The 24,694-nt window shown below is 43.1% G+C and overlaps 2 protein-coding genes across 3 annotated transcripts; one reads left to right on the top strand and one right to left on the bottom strand.

Annotated features, from left to right (window-relative positions):
• The first annotated feature begins 21 nt into the window (after positions 1 to 21).
• cracd (capping protein inhibiting regulator of actin dynamics) lies at positions 22 to 17,231 on the top strand. 2 transcript variants are annotated; one of them, XM_058638827.1, is made up of 9 exons: positions 22 to 273; positions 10,155 to 10,326; positions 10,672 to 10,804; positions 10,894 to 11,049; positions 11,389 to 11,595; positions 11,712 to 14,028; positions 14,930 to 15,114; positions 15,217 to 15,376; positions 15,726 to 17,231. In XM_058638827.1, exons 3-9 carry the CDS (start codon positions 10,763 to 10,765, stop codon positions 15,884 to 15,886), a joined length of 3,228 nt encoding a protein of 1,075 aa, XP_058494810.1. In that variant the 5' UTR covers positions 22 to 273; positions 10,155 to 10,326; positions 10,672 to 10,762; the 3' UTR covers positions 15,887 to 17,231. The 2 variants fall into 2 exon arrangements, with proteins under 2 accessions (XP_058494810.1, XP_058494809.1); XM_058638826.1 differs by lacking the exon at positions 22 to 273 and having other exon boundaries at positions 10,222 to 10,326; positions 10,672 to 10,789.
• A 50-nt stretch (positions 17,232 to 17,281) lies between these two features.
• On the bottom strand, positions 17,282 to 24,424 carry aasdh (aminoadipate-semialdehyde dehydrogenase). The gene is made up of 14 exons (XM_058638825.1): positions 23,967 to 24,424; positions 23,757 to 23,877; positions 22,752 to 23,035; positions 22,428 to 22,620; positions 21,840 to 22,081; positions 21,641 to 21,756; positions 21,376 to 21,548; positions 20,603 to 20,933; positions 20,402 to 20,514; positions 19,613 to 20,306; positions 19,367 to 19,530; positions 18,750 to 18,875; positions 18,537 to 18,668; positions 17,282 to 17,726 (listed from the first exon to the last, which is right to left on the bottom strand). The coding sequence occupies exons 1-14, from the start codon at positions 24,209 to 24,211 to the stop codon at positions 17,322 to 17,324; spliced, it is 3,339 nt and encodes a 1,112-aa protein (XP_058494808.1). The 5' UTR covers positions 24,212 to 24,424; the 3' UTR covers positions 17,282 to 17,321.
• Positions 24,425 to 24,694: the final 270 nt, after the last annotated feature.

Here is a 24,694-nt window from a genome sequence, read left to right as displayed (position 1 = left end):
GACTGGAGCTCGACGCTCCGCTCCGCCGCCTCCTCGGCCTCCTCTCACCATTCTCTCGCAGCCACACCCTCCCTCCCTCCCTCTCGATCCCTCCATCCCCATCCATCTCTCGCACGCGTGCAGCTGCGGGGCTGTCGCTCTGTGCGTTGGTTCGTTTGTGCGTGCGTGTTTCTTCCCGTCGGGCACCCGCACCATCAGCAACACAAAAGGGTGGAAGCAGCGGGAGCTGGTGTGTTCCTAAGGAGGAGGCGCGTTTAAACGGAGGAAAAAAAGGTACTGGCTCTCACCCGTTATTTATGATTATATTTATGATGATTGTTGTGTTAAATTTCCATTTTCCACGACGCTGGTGACCTTGTCACTGTGTCACACCTCTCATTTCTCATTGACCTGCTCGCATCTTCTGCTCCATCCTTCGCAGGTGTGTGTGTGTGTGTGTTCTGTAAATGGGCTGACACTCTGATCTGATTTGAAATGCGCAAACCCTGATGTCAACAAGCCAGTTTGTCTCAAATGTTGTATTATTTCTTTCCAAATCCATAATAACGCTGATCTACATGATACATTCTGTGGTGAGAATGTGTGAGGGGAGAAGAAGCAGAGGACAGTGTCTTTGTTCTCCTTTCGCCCTTTAGTCTGAAATGAACAGTGTAATCCCTGTGCGGCAGCATCGGCTCATCCGCTGTTAACGGTTATGCATCAATCCCGTGCCTTTAGGTGTGTGTTGATGTCATCTTTTACTATTGACGCCCGTGTTTTTTTTCTCCCGACGATCCTCAGCTCTGTGAAATGTCAGCTATAAAACCACGCACAGACAGACAGATGTAGGCGTGGGCCTACATGTGCGAACAGTAGCTGAATTTGTATGTTCACGGTTCGTTTTTAATTCACCTAAAGTCAATGCTGCGTTCATGTCACAGTGGTGGTGAGACAGAGGAGATGACAGTTATGCTGGAGATGAAATCACAGTCAGCTGCTGTTGCCTGTGATCTGCTCTGGGTTTTTTTGTTTTTTTTGGTTGTAGTATCACCTGGAAACCATAAATAATAACAGGATGAGCTCATGTTTGAATGATGATTAATGTCATCAGAGGTTCAGAGGTGACCATGTGCTACCCAGACCTGCAATGTTTGAGTTCCACATCCAAACTGACATGTATACATATTCCAAACATGAACCCAAAGACAAGACAGAAAATCCCTTGTAATAATTCTGATTACCTATAACCTGAGCATGATCATATTTGGCAATGATCAGATTAAAGGCAACGTGGATATATTCCAAACATTTTTAGTCCAGTGTCTATTTTAGAGATGGGTTTATTGGCAGAAATTGAATACTACCCATAAGTTTGCATTTATCAAAACCTTTTTGAGGGGGTTGGATTAAGGATTTTGTTGGTACGGCCTGTATACTTCTGCACTTTACTTTATTATATCTCTCTTACTCTCTTTTAATAACCCCCTTTTAACTTTTATATTCTGTTGTAAATTTTATATCTGAAATTGTCTCGTTTCTGTAACTATTTGTACTATCTGTGCTGCCATCTTGACTCCCTGGAAGAAGAGATTTTGTATCTCAATGGGACCTTCCTGGCTAAATAAAGGATAACTAAAACAGAATAAATAAAAAAAATGGTTTTCGTAGCCTTAGATTAAGCCTTTTAGATGTGCTTTAGGTAAGGGTTTTGCCATCTCGATCTGCCATGTCTGTACAGCAGCACAAATGGACAAATCAAATATAGACGAGAGCATGTGTTCTGTGTTCTGAAGCGGATGTAAACTATTCGCCTGGAAAACCGAGTTCTCACAGTGGTGGACACAATCTAGACAAGGATTTATTCAGACATGCTCTAACAGGTTAATGGGAACATGAATGGACTCTTCTATAGGTCAGCATCATAATCAGAATAAGGTTGGTCAGGTTTTTGCTGTCCATGCAGTTACAGTTGGTGATAGGACTTATGATGCCTGTTGTAGGTAGAATATATATATATATATATATATATATATATATATATATATATATATATATATATATATTCTATTTTTTTATATATATATATATATGTGTGTGTGTATATATATTCAATGTATTCAAGCATTTCCTTTAGGTTCCCACTTCCATGAGAATACAGAATGACTGGTGTGCCACATGTCAGGTGGCTGCTCACTCCTCACTGAGAGTAGCTGAGGTTGGTCGATCCCAGCCTCTTCTCTCATAAAGTGTAGTCATTAAGACTCTGCTCATCCTGTGTGAATGCATGTGGCTGCTTTAAGGAGGGGGGGGGTTCTATTTCTGCACAGAGCCAGTCAGAGAGCAGTCTGTGTTTGAAGTGTTCTGCCTCTATAATATAGGCAGCATCCAGGTTGGTAAAGCCCCATCATTTCCATATCTCTGTGAGACTGCAGTGTGATGCTGCCAAGAGTGGAGAGTGGGGGAGCTAGCCTTTTTACACTAATACTATATGTATACACATACAGCTATTATGATTCCACATCAATTTAATTTAAAAAAGAAACACATGAAATCATTTAGGATTGAGGTTACCACATTCATGGTCCACAAAATGGACATAATTGAACCTATTGTCATAAAGCGATTATGTTGTGCCACATTACAAGTTATTATAATCACACATGCGCGTACATGATTACTGTTACTGACAATGGAAGGCTTTGTTTGCATTGGCCATTTGAAACGATGAATGCCACTCTGTTCTCCTGCACTGGCTATCTGGCCGGGAAACAAAGTGTCACTTTGTGCCTCTCGGCACAGCAGCACTAACGCACACAGGAGAACGCCCATCTCTCCTCACTCGGCGCTCACACTACCCCCATGCCCGCTGACACACCCCCCTCCCACCAGACTCCACATGTGCTCCCCTCCAACACACATCTGCACTCAGACGAGCACGCACTGGTTTGACTTTTGTCAGCCCAGAGCATGTGACTGTGCCTTCAAGACGTTCAGTCAAATTTCAATCAAAATGAAATGTTTACTCTGCCATTCTACCCTATGCACACACACACATACACACACACACACACACTCACACACACTCACGCTCACTCACCCTCACTGCATCTGACACCTGACTCCAGGTAATGCCCTAGATCCACAGTGACAGCAGGCAGGTGGAACAGCCGCACATTCAAAGACACACAGAACAAGTGCTGCACGGTAAGAAGACATTCTTATACTGAAAGCTGTAGGTGTTGTATACATTTGTAGGTTTATTTTGTATAGTCTGCATACTTTCAGTGTTCTCACTGTGCAAAACTGAGCAGCTCATGTTGTACATGCATGTTTTGTGCAGTGTAGCAGCGTCACTGTAATTCTGTCATTTTGTGAAATGTCATGTGAACACATCCGAAACTACAGTGTTTGTGTGAGAGACGCTGAGGCAGGAGCAGTAGGCCTTTGGATGTTTGTTTACTCACAAGCTCTGCTAGTTATCTGCTGGCTAGTGAAGAGAATACGACCGCGGTCATGTGATCCACGATGCGTGTCATCGTGCAAAACATGTTTTTCCACATGCACCCTGTGGACGTGATGTGCAGACGAATGCCAAGAACATCAGATGTCATATTGTATGAAAAGAGAAAAACAACTGAGCACTATATTCGTATACTATATTAGAGTGGGTTTTTTTTGGTAAGAGAGGAAAGGTTGCGATGGTTTGGTCACACGCAGAGGAGGGATAGTGATTATAGTGGACAAAGGATGATGAAGATGGAGCTGACAGGCAGGAGGAAAAGAGGGAAGACCACAGAGAAGGTTCATGGATGTTATGAAGGAAGACGTGAGGACAGTTAGTGTAACAGGACGCAGAGGATAGGACAAGACGGAGGCAGATGATCCGCTGTGGCGACCCCTTAAAGGGAGAAGCCGGAAGAAGAAGAAGAAGAGTTTATTGGTTGTTAGAATTATGAATTGAAATATGTTAAATTATGAACATGCAGAAGATGTATCCATGTTGATGTAGGTGGTTCTTTGACTTGTCCTTTGAGGCATCACCATTTTACCTTTACTGTCAGTTTCAGTGTTGTAATATAACAAAATACAAATACTTAATTACTGTACTTAAGCACAAAATTCACATATACTTTGTTAGCAATTTTTACTGCACTACATTTCCTCTAACTATCTTTGTTACTCGTAGAAAAAGAGTCTCGATGAGCTGCTTTACACTACAGTTTTGACATTCACCCATTCACACACTGCATCATAAGGACACATATAAATTAGCAGGGCAAGGAATTGACGCCACAACCTTCCAGTTGAAAGACAACTCTCCCTACCACTGAGCAACCATGGCTCAATCCTAACTCCTCACTTTTTTTGATATGTTTACTTCTAAAACTTATGTACATTTAATATCAGAAAAATACTTAAGTGCAGTCAATGTCATACTTTAAGACTTTTTTAGTAATATTGTAAAAAGTTCTACCAAAGATGTTAAAATTTAATCACAGGAAACACTGATAAACATGGGCATCTTAGCATGTTGATGTTAGCACTGAGAGCACTGATGTGTGTAAGTACACCCTCACAGAGGCTGTAAAAATAACCTTTAATCTTTATAAAGCACAGTCGCCGAGCTCTCATCAAGTCTGATGCAACTGTTGTCACAGTTTGGTGTAATACACGTGCTTTGCTGATCAAACCACAGATATGATGTGATAGGATGTCGTAGAAGACGATTAAAGTGTAGAAACACCACATGATGCTAAGCTACGCGACTGAACGTGTGTCCCTGACGTCTAATGTTGTGTGGCAACCTATCGTTAGACGACTTCCAGGAATATTGACCATGTTGTCAATGAACATTGAGGTAGATTGGCACAGTTTCCCCCGTGACCCTCATGTGGAGGATAAAGCAGGAGAGGATGGATGTCTAAAAGTCTATTAACAGCTGTGTAAACACTGCTCAGAAATGTTGTGATCCGATTGTACCATTAGATTAACATCAGGTCTGAGATGTGGATTCATGGATGGATCTGATGAGAAAACTTTTTTTTGGCTGACTAAGTTGATATTGATTAATCATCATGCAGCTCGTGTATTTATTTGTTCACATTTATTATTACCCAGCCCTTTATGCTTGTATTTTGTGCTGTGGACACATGGATACTCCCTCTATCATTCTTGTGCACTTTCTGCCTTCTGTTATACCACATGTGCAGGCGTCTGTTTGTGTTCACAATGATTTGTTGAGCTCTGTGCGTGTCATCTCTCTCTCTGACTCCTGCGAGTAGACTATGTTGCCATAGAAACCCGGTTGCTCACACTTTAGAGAATGGTATAGAATGCGATTGCACATGGAGTTGGATGTCGATGAAAGCCTTACATTACAATTTGTAATGTAGATAGATTATGCTCTTCAGTCTGCAAATGCTTCCTCATCCACCCTTTACCATGTCGTCCTCCATGCCACACTCACATCCCTCCATCATGTCCCTCACTCCAAGTGCACCTGCACTAACAAACCCAAACCTTCTCTGTTCTGTATCTATTCCACTCTTTTCCCCCAAAAGCCACAGCGGAGGCAGCAGCGTCGTTCATCTGGGTAAAACAAGCTTTGTGCAAAAGGGCAGATCGATGTTCCCTAAGGTTTTACTGCAGTGGTGCACAGCCGTCTCAAGCTGTGCAGCTGAAATAGGTAAACTGTTACACGGCTCAATCGTGTCCGTCTGTCTGCTTCCTCAGCAAGCTTCTTGTGCTGTAAGGTCATGAAGCCTTGCTGCTCATGAGGACTCTGGTTGCTGTCTTAGCTGTTCTGGTGCAGAGCTGTATCACCGTCGAATGATGTTGAGCCGCCCGGGTCGTTCCAAGAGCACTGACTAATATACCACTGCCTTCCATCGATGCACCTGTATCAGTGTCAAAGGCACTTTTCTGCTTCTGTAGAGCACATGGCTGCTCCTTGTGCTTCTCTCATTTCATCTCTGTCTGCTCCCAAAGTCTGTCCTCTGCCGCAGTATCCAATATTTCCAGTAAACACAGACCTTTGCTGATGCATTAGGACTAGCAGCCAAACACACAAACAAAGAAAAAAGGAAAGTCCATAATAACTCTCTTTACACCAGCAGACACAATCGCATACAGTCACTCCACACACACACTCTCTCTGTGTTCACACACCCCGCGACTATCAGACATGCTTGTTTGCTCCTTGCTCTGAGCCGCTGGAATCAGACGGGACAAAGAGCCTTTTGGGAGAAGACATTTCTCAAAGAGTTGATCCAACACAGGAAGGAAGCCCTGTAGCCCACAGCATGTTGATCCCACTGGAGACAGTGGGCTTCGCTCCAGCTCTCTAACACTCCACTCCACACTATCGGCATGGGCGCTTGTGGTTCTTGCACACAACACACACACACACTTCCACAGTACATCAGAAAACCTCTGGCTCAGGCAGTGTGCTGCAGACAGGTGGAAGTCGTCTGTGGTTTGTTTGTTCCTGTTAGCGTATGAGATGCAAAGGGAGGTCTGTGTGGTTTCTGCTGATCTCTAATCATTGCACAGAATAAAGGGCCGTCCGCTGAGGCATGAACATGTTCAACTCAGCTCCTTTAAGAGCCTTTTTTAATTGTGCTGTGTATTTTTAGGTCTATGATTTCTGCACATCCAACTCACAACAGAGCAGCCCTCAGACGCCAGAGACTTTATCATTCCTCAGACGAGCTGATCACCTCTCTTCCCCCCAATTAAATGCTCATACTTTCTCCGTAATAGCAGCCACTATGTTCACTTCCCTCTTCTCTCACAACAGCCGAGGTGTGCAGTGATCATGGCAACAGACGCTGTGGAAACAAAGCGTGACATGCTTTTAGAGGTAACCGAATCCAGAGGCCCAGGTAAATAGGAAAAAAATGAGGGCTTTTAGCCACATCTTAAAGAGGCAGTGTACTAAAACAGATCAAGCAATCCCCGTCATGAGGATGACATGATCTCGACTTAATTGTTTTCCCTGTCTCTTTAAGAATTGCATGGTGTGCTGATGGTTTGACTTTGTAGAAGAGATTTACAGAAACTCTTACTGATGCTTGTGGTGTGCTGTGTCCATTTGTGTGGCTTCTTAGATCACCCACTTTGTTTGCTTTGAAGAGGTTTGAGGTCACAGTCTTGTTGGTATCTAATAGTATGTGGGATTGCTGCAAACAGTCCCACTGTATGTTGTTCTGCAGTGTCCATTTCTCTACTTTTTTCTGATTTTTACAACCCTATTTGTCCGTTAACTCTTTCCACATACTACAAAACATTATTGCTTTATTTTTTCCTAATTGTAATAGTTATCATTTTTTGCATTTGTTTCCCCTTCTTAAAATAAATTGAAGATTTTTTTTTCAAAAACACACAATTTCATTTCATAGTCTCTTAAAAAAAATGAACTATTTTAAAAGACAATTTCTCATTCAAATGACTTGAAAAGAACCCCAGACGCACTGATTTTCTACTACTGACTGGTCCCACCTACTTCAGTGTAGAAACTTCCTTCAAACTTCACAACATTCACTTAAACTGGAACCTTCATCCCTCCCTGAACGTTCAGCTCGTTCACGACCTTCACAGATACTTCACAGTTACAGTTAAATGTGCATGGAATTTTACACTGGCGTGTACTGGGTAAACTACAGTCTTCGCTTAACAATGAGTCGTTTGGAAGGTGTGTAACTCAGGTTAGTGGGTTTTATATAACACTTAATTAGATGCTAATTTGTCATTTCCTTTTTATATTGTTTGAACTAAGCTGGGACCTGTTAACTATAATAATGTGGAGTGTTAATCCGTTTATATTTGAAACCTTCTAACAGAGCCAGCCTTGTTGTCAAAAGGCATTTGCTAAACTAAACTAAGAAGCTAAAGCCTGCAGCTTCATACAGAATAGACAGACATGAGGGTGGCATCCTTTAACCAAGCACATATTTGTATATCCCCAAATGTCAAACATAGAATATAGACATAGAAGATCCTCAGATTTCTATCATACTACACCTGGATCTTTGCTTTGCTGACTGTGTATGTTGCCTCAGATATATAGAATGGAAAAGTACTTAGTGTTTGCCAGCCTTTTAGTGGTTGTCTGGGCTGCAAGCAAGTTCATTTACCCTCTCCAGATGTGAAATATTCCCAGTTCACATCAATGGAGTGAAAAAACAGCAGGGGTTCAAAGGCCGAAAAACACGCTCCTCTACACGCACACAGAAAGTTGGCTTTAACCCTATAGCAGTGGTTGCTCTGAAGAATAGTGTTGAGATGCCACACTGCAGGAGAAAATGTCCCTTTTTTTTTGGGAGCATTCCCATTTTGGTGCATTATGGCCTTTTTTTTTTACCAGAGTAGATGCAGTGGACTCTGATGCTGGGAGAGCATGCTGCGGGGAAAAAGAACAACAATGTCGCACCATAATATCACTCACTGCACTCACAGTGGGTCTGACAGAGTACTGAGTGCATCATCGGCTTCACAGGTGTTCAGATTCACAGATGATGAGCCAGTGAGCAAGTAGAAAACTGTCAGAGATGCATGGATTAATGAATGATGTTGACATGATTTAAAATGTAGTTTTCTTTTCCAGTTTCATCTCCCCAACTGTAAAAAATGACTACATACATATGTATATGTACAGTACACTCACTGTACTCATCTGTGCTAGTCAACACAAATCACTAATCGGCCAATTACATGGCAGCAATTCCGTGTATTTAGGTGTGTACTTAAGGTGTGCATCAGAATAAGAAAGGGAGGTGATTTAAGTGACTTTTAATGCAATATGGTTGAGTATTTCAGAAAATGCTGATGTACTGGGATTTTCACACACGACCGTCTCTAGAGTTTACAGAGAATACTTAGAATAAAAGAAAATGTCCAGTGAGCCGTCAGTTCTCTGGGTGAGAATTCCCTGTTGAAGCGGTCAGAGGAGACTGACCAGACTGGTTCAAGATGACAGAAAGACAACAGTTAACCTTTGTTCAGACCACCTCTGAACATGCATGTGATGGGCTTTTGGGTGCCACCCCTGTCAATTTATTAGATGTCTTATACCTCATAAAATGGCTAGTAAGTGTAATTTCATTCACATTATTTAAATGTATCTTTACAAGAAAATGAGAAGGGACACACCAGGGTCATGGATCTAACTGTGGAAATGAGTTTACTGTATCATTCCCCGTGATGCCTCTATGTTAGTGAAATCCCAAACCAGTTGCTACTTATAGCTCTGAAAGCGATACTGGCAGAGCCCCGAGCACGCCTGTCTGCTCAGTGGTGTAGAGTAGCTTTGTAGCTCTGTAACCTCACCCACTGAGTTTATCCAGTGGATGTCCACACGTGCACACACACACACACACACACACGTCAGACACACAACTGGTAACACAGACGAAAAACAAAAAAAATAGAATTCTGTAGAAGACAGGGCTATTGAGAAGAAACACTCTGTATGACTAATGACTTTTTACACAAGTCGTTTATGGGAGTTGGATTGTGTAACTTCCTGGCACTAACAACGAAAGTAAAATGATCAAGCAAAAGTCCAAAGTTAATTACTTAACTTTGGTTCTTTGCTTCGTCATGAACCAGCCCTCGTGTTCCCGGCAGCAACTATAATATGCAACATAAATATAATGTTGCATATTATAGTTTACAGTTACAACGACTTTCTCAGTGACTGATGGAGTTAGGGCTCTTCCAACATAATTAGCCTATAAATGTGTTATTAGATAGCAATGATTGTTAAGTGTTTGTAAAATGAATGATAAGAGTTTGTGATGAACGCTTGAAGCCGCGTGGATTTATGTGTCTTATGTGCTCTCGTATCTCGAGTTGTGTTTGCCAGTTTCTAGTCACTAATTTACAGATTTGATCTTTGCGAAAGCTTTCTATGGTGGTGGATGCTCTGTTTGTGTGCATGTTTTTTTTTCCCCTTTAAATACAAGTAAGTATGAAGCAAAGAGCCGAGGTTTTCTTCTCATTCAGTCTGCTATTTTTCCCATAATTCAATCAGTTTCATATTTACACACACACACACACACACACACACTCAAAAACACACCCACCGCTCTAGCTCAAAGGTGACATAAAAGCGAGATATAACATTTGATGATCTTGCAGCTCTAGTTATCACCTATTTTCTGATTCTCCTACAGAAAGAAGACGGCAGGGAAAGTTCCAGCCCTTCAAACGACTGTTTGGGAGGAAGAAGAAGGAGCGACAGGCGAAAGGGGGCTTTGATGGAACAGAGCTGAAGACAAGTGTTTCTACAGGCGAAGTGTGCAATGGCGTAGTATCTGACGATGAGGAGTCCAATCAAAATCTGAGGTCAGTATGAAAGTGAACTTTACTGAGTTATATTGCTGCTGATTCATTCAAACCTAGACCTGTCCTGCCAGTTGCCAATGACGTTCAGCCAGTGAAGGTCAAGAAGCAGCTCTGTCTTATCATATGTTTTCCATTTTGATTAAAGTGTTAAACCAAAGTCTGCAAGGTGAGGCTCTGCTCAAATAGTTTATGAAAAGAGTTTTTTTTTATATGCCCACACCGGTATATGAAGAGGACGTTCATTTCTTTGTGCAAAAATGATCGCCGACTGCTCATGATAATTTAATGACTGACTGACAGTGTTGACACGCTGCAACACTAAAGACATTCTATTTTCTTCTGCAGGGAGTTGAATCCCATCGGATCTCGTGCTCTCTCCCACGACAGCATCTTTATTCCAGAAGAGCCGGCAACGGAGCCCATTCTGGATTGCAGCATGTCACAGGAAAACGTCTCGGATAAAGTACGGAATCTGCAGGTGGGCCCTGTAGAGGTGTTCGCTAAGTTTTACCGATCGGTTATACTCTTTGTGCGTTGTTAATATTTGACTCTTTGTTGATCACACAGAAGCAGATAGCACAAGGTATAAAGTTTGGCCAGAGGCCGCCTTCACTGAGGAGGAGTGAGGGAGATGAGGGAAGTTCAGATGAGGAAGAGGTTCCCAGGAGCCCCCTGAAGGTGCTGGCCCAGGTAGAAGCGGAACCGCCAAAAACAGAACCACAGGTAATGACTCATCATCAAAATCAGTACATTTTGGTGTTTTTACATGTGAAGCCTTTAGTGGCAGGGAACTACACGCGGTGTGATAAATAACCTTAAATGATGCAACTGTGATGTTAGACAGAAGTGATTTATAGTTCAGTGTCTGGAATGCAAAAATCCTGCATTGATTTTGTATGAACAAAATGTTAAATTAATAATGTCCTCATTTAAGGTATGAACGTAGATCAGATGTGCTTCAGTTTTAATAAATAGCCTTTAAAAACGCATGCAAAGCACTTTTGGGGGGACAGGGGTTGTTTTTAAATGTGTAATATAAATACCTTTGACCTTGACTCAAAGCAGGCGCAAGGAACCCACACTCACAGCACCCCAGTGAAGTCCCCAAGATCCAAACGAGTTCTTCCGCCCACTGGTACGATTGAGTCCATCAATCTGGACTCTGTCCCACAGTCCGCTCCTCGCTTGGACAATGCAGCTGCCAAGCATAAACTCTCTGTCAAACCAAAAAACCAGAGAATTTCCCGCAAACATAGACGATTCACGCAGGTGAGTCAGTGCTACGGTCAACATATGAGACACAACAAATGGGTCTTGGCATGTTTTTCATCAACTCAATTCTTCATTGTTTTTAAACGAATGTTTCATGTTTCCACAATTCCTAGGACCTACAAGAGGTCTCCATCCCTGGCATGGTCCAAGAGGACCTTGAGACAGCTGGGGTCTCCGGTGATGACCAGCGCAGGGCATCTGTTGACTCCTTACTAAGCTTCAAGAAGCAGCGCCTCCATGAGGAGGAAAGACAGGAGGCAAAGAGGAGGAAGGAGCTGGAAGAGCAGAGGCTCAGAGAGGAGGATGACGAGAGGAGGAAAAGGGCAGAGGAGATGAGGCTGCGCGAACTGGAGGAGGAAAAGGAGAGGTGTCGCCAACAGAAGGAGGAGGAAGAGAGACTGATTCGAGAGGAGGCAGAGAGAAAGAAGAGAGAGGAGGAGGAGGAGAGGAGGATTAGACTAGAGGAAGAGAGGAGGCAGAGGGAGGAGCAAGAGAGAATGCAGAGGGAGGAAGAGGCAAGGAGGATGCGGGAAGAAGAGGAACGTCTACAACGTGAGGAGGAGGAGAGAAGGCACCTGGAAGAGCAGAGGAGGAAAGAGGATGAGGAAAGGAGCAAACGAGAGGAGGAAGAACAGGCTGAAAGGAAGAGGAAGCTGAAAGAAGAAGAGGAGGAAAGAAAGAGGAAAGAGGAAGAGATTGAGCAAAAGAAAAAAATGGAAGCAGAGGAGAGGAGGAGAAAGGAGGAGGAAGAGCAGAGGAGATTATTAGAGGAGGCTGATGGAGGTTCAGATCCAATGGAGAGGAAGAGGAGAGCAGAGGAGCTGCGCTGGAGGGAGATGGAGGAAAGACAGAGGCCTTTCTCTTTCAAGGTTTCTTCTGGAGAAAACCAGATTTTGTTCCAGAAGGTCAACCTTACGCCTGTTACACCAGCTTCCAGCCACCAGACAGGTGCTTCACCTGAACAAAGAGAGGGAGTTAAGGCTTCTTCCCCTGAAGGAACTGACGCCCCAAACCTGCCAGCATCACCATATGTCCCCCACACAGCCATCTTAGTGACAGGTGCCCAGCTCTGTGGGACAGCTGTCAATTTAGACCAGATCAAAGACAGTGCTTGTAAGTCTCTGCTGGGTCTGGGAGACGACAGGAAGGCCCAGGGAACACCGCCACTCAAGAGCAAAACTTCACCAGACCGCAAGTCTGGCAAAACCAAATCCCTCACTGAGGCTGTGCTCTCCACAGATAAGTCCAGTGCAGCTGTCCTGGCAGAATGGGCAAGTATCCGATCAAAGATATTCAAGGGGGTAGAAGACGGGAAGTATGATGATAACCAAGATGTAAACAAAAAGCAGCCTCAGCCAAGCAGCGAAGACCAGCCTGCGTTCTCCCACACAAACCTCAGGAAGACCATGTCGGCCAGCGCCAAGTTCTCCATCACTCCTGCGAAGAAGAAGTTTGGGGATTCAAACAGGAATTCTGAGGTGTTCAGCGCAGCAGCAGACGGGAAGGAAGTGGGAGAGGAGACTACTCCATCTGACAGCCTTACTGCAGTCTCACCGACTGCTGCTACCACTAAACCTCAGAACAGGACAAGTAAAACTGTTCGCATTGTAGAGAGAGGGTCAGAGGAATGTATGTTTGCCAAAGACCTCCCCTCCTTTTTGGTACCAAGCCCCGGAGCCAAATTTGATGGGGCAGAACTGAAGAGCAGAGCTCAGAATGTGACATCAGAGGCATCAGAAAGTAGAGAGGATGGAGAGGTGCCGGGCCCAGATGGTGAGGATACGCCCTCACCTTTTGGCATAAAACTAAGGAGGACTAACTACTCTCTGCGTTTTCACAGTGAACAGTCCACTGAGAAAAGGAAGAAACGCTACAGTGACGGGGACAGCTTTGATGGCGTCCCTTCACCTCTCACCCCCGTTGATCCAGACTTTGATACTTCCTCTACTTCCTCCGTCTTCTCTGACAAATCAAGTCCTGGTTCACCACAGAAAGTAGGTGCAGTCGGCAAGTACTTGCATGCATCTGCCTCTCCTGGTGGCCCTCGGGCTAAACTGGGAAAGTCTCCAAGCCCCACCTTGCACAGCGAAGTTGAGAAAGTGGTTTCAAAACCACCGCTCTACCGACGACCCACCGCGTCACCCAAACCTGCGGGATCAGTCCCAACACCTCCTCCATCTCCGCTTCCTAAAGTAGCTCATGGGCCGTCCAGTGATGCCGTGGTCCAGAGAACAGGGTGTGGAGATTCATCCAGCCAGGAGCAGACGCGCCGGAGCGAGGAAACTTCAGCAGTAGCCCACCTGCACCAGACCAGCCAAGTCCAGATCCAAGGAGAAGGAGAGGAGCCGAAGGAGAAGAGGTCATTCTTCCCCTCCATTAACATTCCCTGGAGAGAGAAGGTGGACAGAAAGACAGAGCTCATCAAGAAAGGTCAGTGTGACTTTCTCCAGGGAAAGTGCAGTTAATGTTAATTAGAATGTATGCTCTAAACCTGCGGTTCTCAAACTGTGGCCAGGGTATGTGAATTTTGACTGGTGTGCAGAGACAATTAAACAAATGCCAAAATTTCACTATACCAGCATGTGAAGTATATGTGAGGAAGAGGAGGATGATGGGAATAAATCTGCCTCCTGTGAAAAGTTCATAGCTGACTTTGCTCGGCCTATTTACACCACTGTATTTTAACGTTGGCGATATTGGTGTTACTTGGAGAGATCAATGTTTTCTCAGGTGGTACAAATACCTGGTATAAAATGTTTGAGAACCATTGCTCTAAAGTACAGCTTTAAGATGGTGGGCAAATCCAACATCTACATCTACAGAGACTTCCACACAGAATAATAAACCTCCGGCCAAACTTAGTTCTTGGAGCAACATTTACTTTGAGATGTAACCAAAAGTTAGTTCCAAATATTTTTACATTTTTATTCATACTGACTTATTCTTAACATGATGTATGAGTATGAATCTTAAATTTGTCAGCTTTAGACTTTTTATTTTGGAAAGTTCTTCTTTTTTAACTTCATCCAGTGCAGCAATTAAAGAGGCATTTTCACCCTGACTCTGTGGCTGTAACTCTCGATGTTGCTGTTCTCATATTAGCTTCAGTGTCATAAAATAAATGCTGAGGATTTCAACTCTCATAATTTCTCTTGAAGAAGCATCATTAAGGGATTTCTCAATTCCCCGTCTAAACAGCAGAATATTAATATAGGCTTGAAATATGTGAACCTTTCCTTCAGTTTATGAAAACTGTCTTCTTCTGTAAATCCCGGAGTACATCATGGAGAAGTTGGAAACTGGAAACCTTATTTTTGTCGTTCCTCTGCAGATAAACCATCCCTACAGAGCAGACACTCACTGGACAGTGCAAAGGTCCACGATAAGGAGTCTGGACCCTTATGGATCACCCTGGCTTTGCAGAAGCAGAAGGGCTTCAGGGAGCAGCAGCAGAATCGAGATGATCGTCGTTGTCAAAGAGAGGCCAAGCTGGCCGAAAAACAAACGAGAGACAGCGTATGTGTGATTAGATCTTCGCCCTTTTTCTAAGATCTTATTCTTCTCATCTCCCAAATGTTTCTTCCTTCCTGTAAAAGAATCACAAACCCCTTTTTGCAGGTCACACTGGTGAGTCCCACAGAGAGCAAAGGCAGTGGAAGCATCAGTCCCTCCAAACCTCAGACACCAGAGGAGCCCAAGAGACCCGACAGCCTCCTGGGACGACTGGAGCGCAAAGAACAACTGAAAAAAGCCAACACTTTGCCCAGCTCTGTCACTGGTAAGTAGCTCTACATATATTCCAACAACTATCACTGATCTAGAGCATCTGGTCAGTGACATGGGTCTCACAGTGTCAGGGGGTCTTACAATAAATCTATAAGCAACTGTCCCACAAAGCAAAGTTAACATTTGTTCCATATTTAAAGTGATTCTCTCATGACATTCTTAAGATATCACTTTCGCAAAGTAATTTGGTTTTTTTTATAAAATTGCGAACAGTGACCTTGACCTCTAACCACCAAATGTTTGTGCCAAATTTGAAAGAATTAACTGAAATATTGAGAAAATTGAGACTTTTAGAATTGCCATTATTTGTGACAGCTTTCGTCTGTGCGTTGTTATTACAGTTGAGATTGCAGACTCTACACCATCGCCACCTGCTGTCAAGGAGGTGTCAAAGCGCTTCCCCTCCAGCGACTCCGGGCAGGTGTCCACAGAGCCTGCCTGGCTGGCTCTGGCCAAAAGAAAGGCCAAAGCCTGGAGTGATTGTCCTCAGATCATTAAATAACACCGTGACCAAGCTTCACACTGGGCTCTTGCCTGGATCGAGACTGTACGATGTCCACAGACGGACAATGAAGCACCGGGAGAGTCAGCATTGACTTCTCCTCTCCTCTCCAGATTACTTCTATCACCACCAAAACATACCTGACCTGAAGTAAAAGCCCTCCGTCACCTGTTCACCACACACAAACTGGCTGGTACTCCCATGATGCTCAAGTGCGCTTCACATTGAAATAATCCAGTGCTTCTGCACAGATATATTTAAACAGCTGTTGCGAGCATGCGCATATTGTATACAACCATGACTGGCTGTTGCGATAGCCAACTCCAATTTCTTTTTATTTTTTTTTATTTTTGTAGGCAACTGTGTCACCGTGGTTGTAAATACATCATGCACTAAACACAAGAGAGATGGAGCTCTCACACACGACGGTGTTTAATCTACAGAGGGAAACTGTAGGAATCGTGTTTTAAGGGCTACCAGTAATAATAATAGTAACAACTCAACATGATCTTGCTTGTGGGAAGCTGATGAAGTGTTACAGACACTTGTTGGTAATATGTATGTAAAGCCTGAGCCTGTTTGTCATGTACAAAGAAAGCCTTCTTTCTTTCTTCTTTTTTTTTTTTTTACTCGTACTGGGAACCTAAGCGTTAACAATTCTCACTGTGTCCGTGATTACTGTGACCGCCGTCGAAGAAGCTATTGTACAAATTTTAGGCCATTATAGAGTGAACAAAATGTCATAATCACATGGTGGGTGCACCTAAACACAGCACTGAAGACCACAAGTGTTACTGGGCATTTTTAGTGAGTTGCACACTTCCCTCACAGCCGTGTCATCATGCAGTACCTTGGATTTGTTTGCTTAGCTAATGGACATAAGACACAACACCTGCTTGCTGTAACATATGATTCTTGTAGCTGTCCTCCTGTGACACTCCTGTTTGTAGGCTTGATGCCACCACTTCCTTGTAAATGTGATATGACCTTACATGATGTAAAAATGGCCTATATGATTACAAAAAAAAAAGACCTCCAGCATTATTCTCATGTCCTGCCACTCACTAATGATCTGTACATGTCTGTAAGTATGTACTGTATGTTCAATCAAAGGCGTTACCTGAGCTTCGGTCAGAGAGAGAACCCCCACGGCTGAGTCACTTTTGTTATTTTGTTTCTAACTTTGGCCGTGCACAATAGTGTAGTGTACGCAGTGTTATATGTCACAAAAAACGTTTGGTATTATTTGCACTTTTTTGTCCCACTTAGAGGTATTCATGAAAATTATTAAAGAAACACAAAATGTTATGAATAATGTAAAGTAAATACTGATGTCTGAACCGCAGGATTGTTGCCTCATCATTTCTCTAGTCCTCCAACACCCTGATACAGATATGGAAAAAAGTGTTTATTCTAAAATCAGCATAATCAGCATCTAATCCCTCTGTGCTTCCTCTTTTACAGTCAGCTTTAAACAGTACACGTAGTCATTGCGACACCCGACGACAAGGAACTGTTCATGCACCACTGGGGATGAAAACAGCTCCCCGGGCAGCGCGTGCGACGCCAGCATTTGTCCATTCTCGCCGTCCAGGATCCAGACTTTGCCGTCTGTGGAGGCCAGGCCCACCAGAAACCCCCCCCTGCCCACAGTGGAGCCATCAAACACACATGGCGTGGAGTACACCTTGCCTGACGTCTGGAAAGTCCAAACTAAAGCGCCGTCAGCGGAGTTTAAACAGTACAGCTGACCATCGTGTGACCCACACAGAAGCCTCTGCCGGTCCAGGGTGAAACACGGAGACGAGAAGACGGGTCCCTTTGTTAAAAACTGCCACACCTGCAGAAAAACATTTGAGCATGACAGGACTTGATTACAAGGAGGTTATGTTTCAGCTCACGTCAAAAGGTAAAGGACAGATTTGGTATCCGTATTCAGGATTTTCTTTTTAAACAACTGTCAATCTTGTGAGATTTTACTGACACTGTGGAAAACTGAACGGCCTACTTTCTTCATTTGATTGTAGTTTATTATAATTTGACATATGTTGTATGTGTATCATATATTATTCATATCATAATTTTAGTTGATCATATTTTCATTAATACCAACTTACTACTACTGTATTTATGTATAAATATGTATTCACTCTAGTATACAGTTATTACAATATTATTACTGTACTGTAAAGGGTTACATTATAATTTTAAAACCACTTCAGGTCCCAGCCTCGAATACAACCCAAGAGCAGCAGCTGGAAGTGAGTGAAGGGTAAACCGTAAAGCTGGATTATATGCACTCATCATTTGCTTGATGGTATATTAAACATACTATAGGGAGAGATTAAATGGAACGGCCACTATATAAGTAAGTGAATCAAATCAGTCTAGTATTGCATTTATATATTCAAGCATGCTCTATACAGGTGATCTCACCAGGAAACAGTCTACTAAAATCTGATATTTTAAAATCTGTTGAATATTTTTATTAATGTAAAAAGAAAATGTACCTACCTCCTTACAAGGCAAAAATAACCATTAAGTCTGCCCTTCAGTGTATCTGTTTACTTTCATTTGGTCCCTTTGCATTGAGACTGAAAACCAAGGCAACACAAGTATAAACTACATTAGTCTGACTTCTGCTTCTCACCACTTTCCCCGTGTTACTGTAGCAGCAGATGTTTCCATCCACAGATCCGATCACGACAAGCCCAGAGCAGCCGTTTGGTGAGGAGAAGAACGGGACGTCCCTGCTGTCGGACCAAAGGACGTCGCCGTTGTCCTTGGACAGAGACACACATCGGACGGTTACAAATTTAACCCTGACACTACATTCAACAAAGTGACGCTTTTCTTCACTCACAGGGTTGAGACAGAGGAGGTGACCACCCAGTGACGCCACATACAGCTGTCTGAGAGTGCACTGGAGGTAAGGAGAGGCAAACACTGCCCCACCGCCGCAGTGACGCTTCCAAACGCAACGCTGCAGCTAAAACACAAAACTTTAAATCATAAAACGATACAAGAGACATTAAAAAAAAACTACACACACAGGTTCACACATATCCTTTTAAGGAATCTAAGACAATTAATGCGCAAATCTTAGCCATTAACTTAACCAATTCATCAGGACTGAGCTTCTGTCTCATTAGGACCAGGTTTTGGCCTCCATGAGGACTTTAAAATATAGGTATCACTCAAAAACAAAACAAAAAAACAAAATTCATGTTATATACAGTATATTCTACTCTTATTTCTATATATTTTAGCTTTAACTTTATGTTATAAAGCAAATTCCTTCTCTGTTAACTGAACATGACACAATCCTCCTTTCAATCATTTTAAAATTTAAAATTTTAGATGTTCTCCTGACTTTAGCAGCATTTAATGTGCATTGAATCGTGATATCGTGTTGTCTATCAATTGGTTGTTTTTGGCATATTTAGAGCTTTGGTATTCCTTCATGTCAAACACACTAACCTTTGGGTCCAGGGCGTAAACGTGCCCGTCGTGTGATCCCACTATAACCACACCTGTGTGTTGATCCACAGCAGGACAGCTCTTCACAGCGTCTCCTGTCTCAAATATCCACCTCGTCTTTCCAGATGCAGCACACAAGAAATACACACAGCCATCATAGCAGCCTAGGAAGAGGAAAATAAGGGTCATAACTTTTTGGGTATCAGTTGGGTATCAAAATACGATGCGTGGAGAGTTGACACTGACCTATAATCACGAACGTCCCACGGTGAGACACAGCAGCCGACGCCTCGATTCTACCACCAAGAACTCGCTCCCACAGAAGGTTCCCCGTGTCCAGGTCTAATGCCTGGATCCTGTGAGAGTGTGAGCCGATGAACACACTTGTTTTAGGCACATCTGACAACTGATCTGTTCTTTCATGGACCAGAAGCACTGGGGAGGCATCCACACATCTGCCTGTGTCTGAAGACCAGCTCAGACAGAAGCCCAGAATGTTATCTTTCTGTTTTTGACTGGAATCTTTTTCTCGGACTGCATCAGTTAAGTTTGATCTTTTATTTCTGACGTTCATTTCTATCACCTCTCCTCCTCGTCTTAGAACTTTAAAAGCCTGTTTCTCCTCTGACTGAGACTGAGGCTCTTTGCGTTCCCTCTTTGCTAGAACAAAAGCAGGAGGGTCAGTGTGAGGCCGTTTCTTGTCCTCAGGAAGTGACGATGTGCTGCTCTGGAGCGGCTGCATCAGTGTTACTCTGGCAATGTAGTGCAGGACGTCAGCGAAGGTCTTGCCGAGTATAACCTCCAGAAGTTCTGGCGAGGTGACTCCCACAGTGGTATGGATATCTTCACAGAGGTGCAGCGCCTTCAGAGAATCTCCTCCACTTAACAGGAAGTTGGATTCCTCATCAATGATCACATCCTTAGCAAAACCCAACGTATCCTGTTAACACACAGATCACAAGGTAAAAATGTCACAAAGTAAACATGCAGGGAAAAAAAAGGATCTTTATTTGCGTCATTAAATTATGTGAATACCTGCCACAAAGACTGGAGAGTTTGCTTTAGTTGGCTGACGTCTTCCTGTGGAGACTTTAAACAGCGTCTCTGTCTTTCGTATATTGTCCTTAGAGCCTCCATGTCGACTTTACCTGCCGGGAAACAAATGTCAGAATTCCTTAAATGCTGAATAATTGAGGTGTTGAGTCCCTTCAGCAGTGACGTGTGCCCAATACTCACCATGAGGAGTCAGACACAAGGCTGGGACCAGCACCAGTGCGTCAGGTACGCTGTAAGATGGCAGCATCAGAGACAACTGGTTCAGGATCAGTCTGCTCGGATCTCCCTCTGCACCGCTCATCTCCTCTTGGTGGAGACTCACAAGAGAATGCAGGTGTTCCTGATGCTGAACCAGAGCTGAGGGAGATTGCTCCACATGTTGCTGCACTGATGGAAGAGGAGAAACTGCTTTCTGGTCTCCAGGTGTGGACACCACAACAAAGGCAAGCAGTCGAATGCCTTCATACAAACCCACAGCACAGGCCTCCACCTGAGGCAGACTCAGTATGAGCTGGCGGAGGGGAAATATAAAGGTAAATACTTCTACTATATAAAACAGTCATAGACATAGTAAACATAGTATTATTTTCTAGAACAACTGACCAAACTAGACGCTCAGGGGCCCTCAGGTCATTTGAGTTTGAAAACAACAACACACAAAAAATCACAAGCTCGGCTTTAATCCACAAAAAGATGAGCCGCTAAAAAAACATCTTAGAAGTACATAAATGGTGGAACAACAAACACAACTGTAAATGATTGCTTTTCTTGTAAATGTACTACTTAAGGTCACAATAAATGTTGTGTTAAGTTTATTGCTCTTGTTACTGTTTCACTTTAACTATTGACCACACATCCACATTCTGATGAATAATCACACATGTTGAAAACCATGTATGACACAAAATATTTACATACAGTCTACAGATACTATCTACAAACAAACACCATACTTGCTGTAAATTGTCCAAGTTGACCCGTTTTCCATGACGTTTTATCAGCCTGTCTCTCCGTCCCAGGTAGTAAAGCTGTGTATCTTGAACAATCACCCAGTCTCCAGTAGCTCTCATTGTCCCTGGAATAACAGCCTCTTCGTCATCCAGGAGACACACTCTGTCTTTTCCACCTGCAAATAAAATCATATGCATTTTAATTTCCCTGAAGAAAGATCAGCATGCATATATGTGTGTGTGTGTGAGGGAAATCTTTTTTTCTCACCTATGAACGCCTGTCCTTCGCCCTCAGTAACAACACGGCCATGTTCATCTCTGACCTCCACCACTGTGTCCATCAAAGGAGACCCGAGCGGCACTGAGGACGCCATGCTCGACGGTCTGTCATGTTCAATAAAGTTGTGTTGATTGATGGAAAAATGTACCTGAAGATTTAATCAATAATTTCTTTCAGGAACACTCACAGGCTTTTGGACTGCAGCAGAGACTGTGGTATTTCATAGCAGCAGGCCCAGCAGGACACCTCAGTAATACCATAGATGTTGAAGACGTGGGTGTTGTTGTCTTCGTGCCTCCAGCTCCTCAGCAGAGCTGGTGAGGGGCATGACTCTCCACCCAGAGCCAGCACCCGCAGTGAGGAGCCCGATGACAATACCTCCTGTTTTAGGGTACGACGCCCGAAGCGGCAGAGCAGAGTTGGTGTGATCTGTGGAAACAAAACAAAAAACACCACCTTATAAAATCAAAACCAATGTTTCCCAAACTTCTTATGTGAAGACACAATTTTAAAGAAAATGTGTGCATTATATAACATTTCTTAATATTTTTTAACCCCTAATAGGGGAATAATGTATTCCCTGGAGATATACGTTTGAAACATGAATTACAACTTAATTTTATGCATGCTATACACAAATCTTAAGTAAATGCTGGAAACAAAAATCTAAAAAATGTACTTTGACCCATTAATAATCCCCAGTGATTTATCTATGGGAGGACTGGTCAAGACCAACCACAAATGTAAAGCACGTTTCTCATGGGTTGACTCTTACCTGTAGGACTGTCGTCTTGTGATCCTTAAACAGCACCTGAGCCAGTCGACTGGGTATTTTTTTGTTAATAGAGGGGGTGATGAGTAGCTGTGCCCCGGATGATAAGGCCAGGAAAATATCCACCACAGAAGGGTCAAATGTTAAGGGCGAAGCCAGGAAAACCACATCATCTGCACTTATCTGAAACAACGATCTGAGCAAACAGGGGTACACCTTAGGGATGGGCATTTCTATGAATTAAAGGAAGAATCAAATATGCAAGACAATCCCAAGTGCACTTATGATCCCCAGCAAGTTGACAGGCAGAGGAATATAGTTACTGACCTCAGATGCAGAATATTGGGAAGAATACACTTATGCGGCACCCTAACAATCTTTGGAAGGCCAGTTGTTCCAGAAGTGTGCAACACATATGCCAAGTCCTCGTGCCCCAAGTCCTTTTCCACCACAGCTGCATCACAGAGATCAGCACCTTCCACAGTTTGTGCTGTTTCTGGTTTGAGTTTATTGGCTGGTGGCAGCTTGACTCGAACCAAGGTTAATTTAAACTTGGGCAACACCACACACACCTCCACAGATACGTGTTTGTCAACAGCAGTCCGGAAATGCTTGATGGGAGAGACAAGGAAACTGCGTGTAAATATTCACACAGAGCACTGACGATGGAAAGACGGAAACGCTTCAATAAGGGTGCAGAAAGTGTGATCCTCCTGCCCCAATAGTGTCCTGGATGTCAAGAGGCCCCAAAAATCCTCAAATGGTATGTATTTCAGTTGTTACGAGTGCTTTAAATATTTTCATTTTTGTGAGTGAAGTTGCACCACTGTATTGTAATAGGAAAAATGTTCCTATGTAATCACAAACTGGTGTGTACCTGATTTCCTGATCAAAACCTTTAACATGTTTATTTTCTGAACTCATGCTGTGCTCTCAGTATGTTTCCCTACATAGTTACAGAAGTAGCTTGACTTCCAAAATCTGAGTGCATTAATTCAAATTTGTAAAATTCCATATTGTAAAACAAGTTTACATGTTTGTTTAAAGTCCAGTTTTAGTTAGATTAACACAGAAAGTATTTTTTGACTGTATTGATTGTATTGACCTGCAACCACAAGTTATTATTCCAGCATTGGAGAATTTAACTGGACCTGGGTTTGATCTAAAGTTAAACACTGTAGCTTAAGTGGTAGATCTAAGTTAACAGGGTTGGGAAAACCAGGTGCTGTTCAAGAGAACATTTTTACCAATGACGAAAAATACTTTTATACATACTATTATTGTCATGTTTGTATCATTTTTCATTTGTATTTAAAATGTGAGGTGTTTAACCTGCAGGAGGTCCGTTTTCACAGCACAGTACTTTAGGCCACAGTTGTTCATGACTCTGGCAGAGAGAAGCCCTGGAGCTTCCAGGTCCAAAGGAACATAAGCAGCAGGATACTGGAGGATTCTGGTAACAACAAAGACAATTGATTATTGATTGGATTATATGACGTAGTGATCTCAAACTTGAGAAACACACGGATGTGGTGAACTCACCCCAGGATCCACACTGGTATATACAGGTCATCACAACAATACAGCCCGATAACGCCGTTACTATGAGTGCAGTGCAGCTGCAGAAGATGCGACAGTTCCTCAGCCAGTTGAAGCAGATCTCTGTAGAGCAGAGACACCGGGCTGTCTGTGTCTGACAGCGAGTGGCTGTCGTATGTCACAGCTCTTCGGTCAGAGTGCACAGAGGCCGCGGCCGATACGAGCTCCTGCAGCGTCTCTGCGGCCATACTGACCGGTTGGCCTGCCAACAGTCTCACGGAGTACCAATACCGACCAGTAACTTGATAAAACACATTTGTTGTTATTATTTAGTTCAGGGGGAGTCTTGTTTACATCTGGACGGGCACGCGTGTCGCATAGAGATGACGCAGTGCGTGAAAATGACGTCTCACTGATGTTTTGTTCACGTACACAATTGAAAGTGTGAATTATTAAACCACTACGGTCAACAATGTGTGATTTTGTATAAAAACACAGATTTGTGTTGTTTTAATATTAGGCAGCTTCGCGAAACCAAATGGAAATTACAATAACTGCGTTTAAATTAGTGTTTATACTATTTTAACGATATAAAAAATGCGTTTTGACTACCTGCATACCAAAGAATGTTACACATAGTGTAAATGAAAGACTTCCGGATTATCAATGCATCATAAAAATTACCGTTGAACAGTATTTTACTCTGTATTTCAAATATATTCTGTCACTGA

Source organism: Solea solea, chromosome 9 (genome assembly GCF_958295425.1).
Source record: "Solea solea chromosome 9, fSolSol10.1, whole genome shotgun sequence".
Lineage (NCBI taxonomy): Eukaryota > Metazoa > Chordata > Actinopteri > Pleuronectiformes > Soleidae > Solea > Solea solea.
This window is presented reverse-complemented; position numbering and strand designations above follow the sequence as displayed.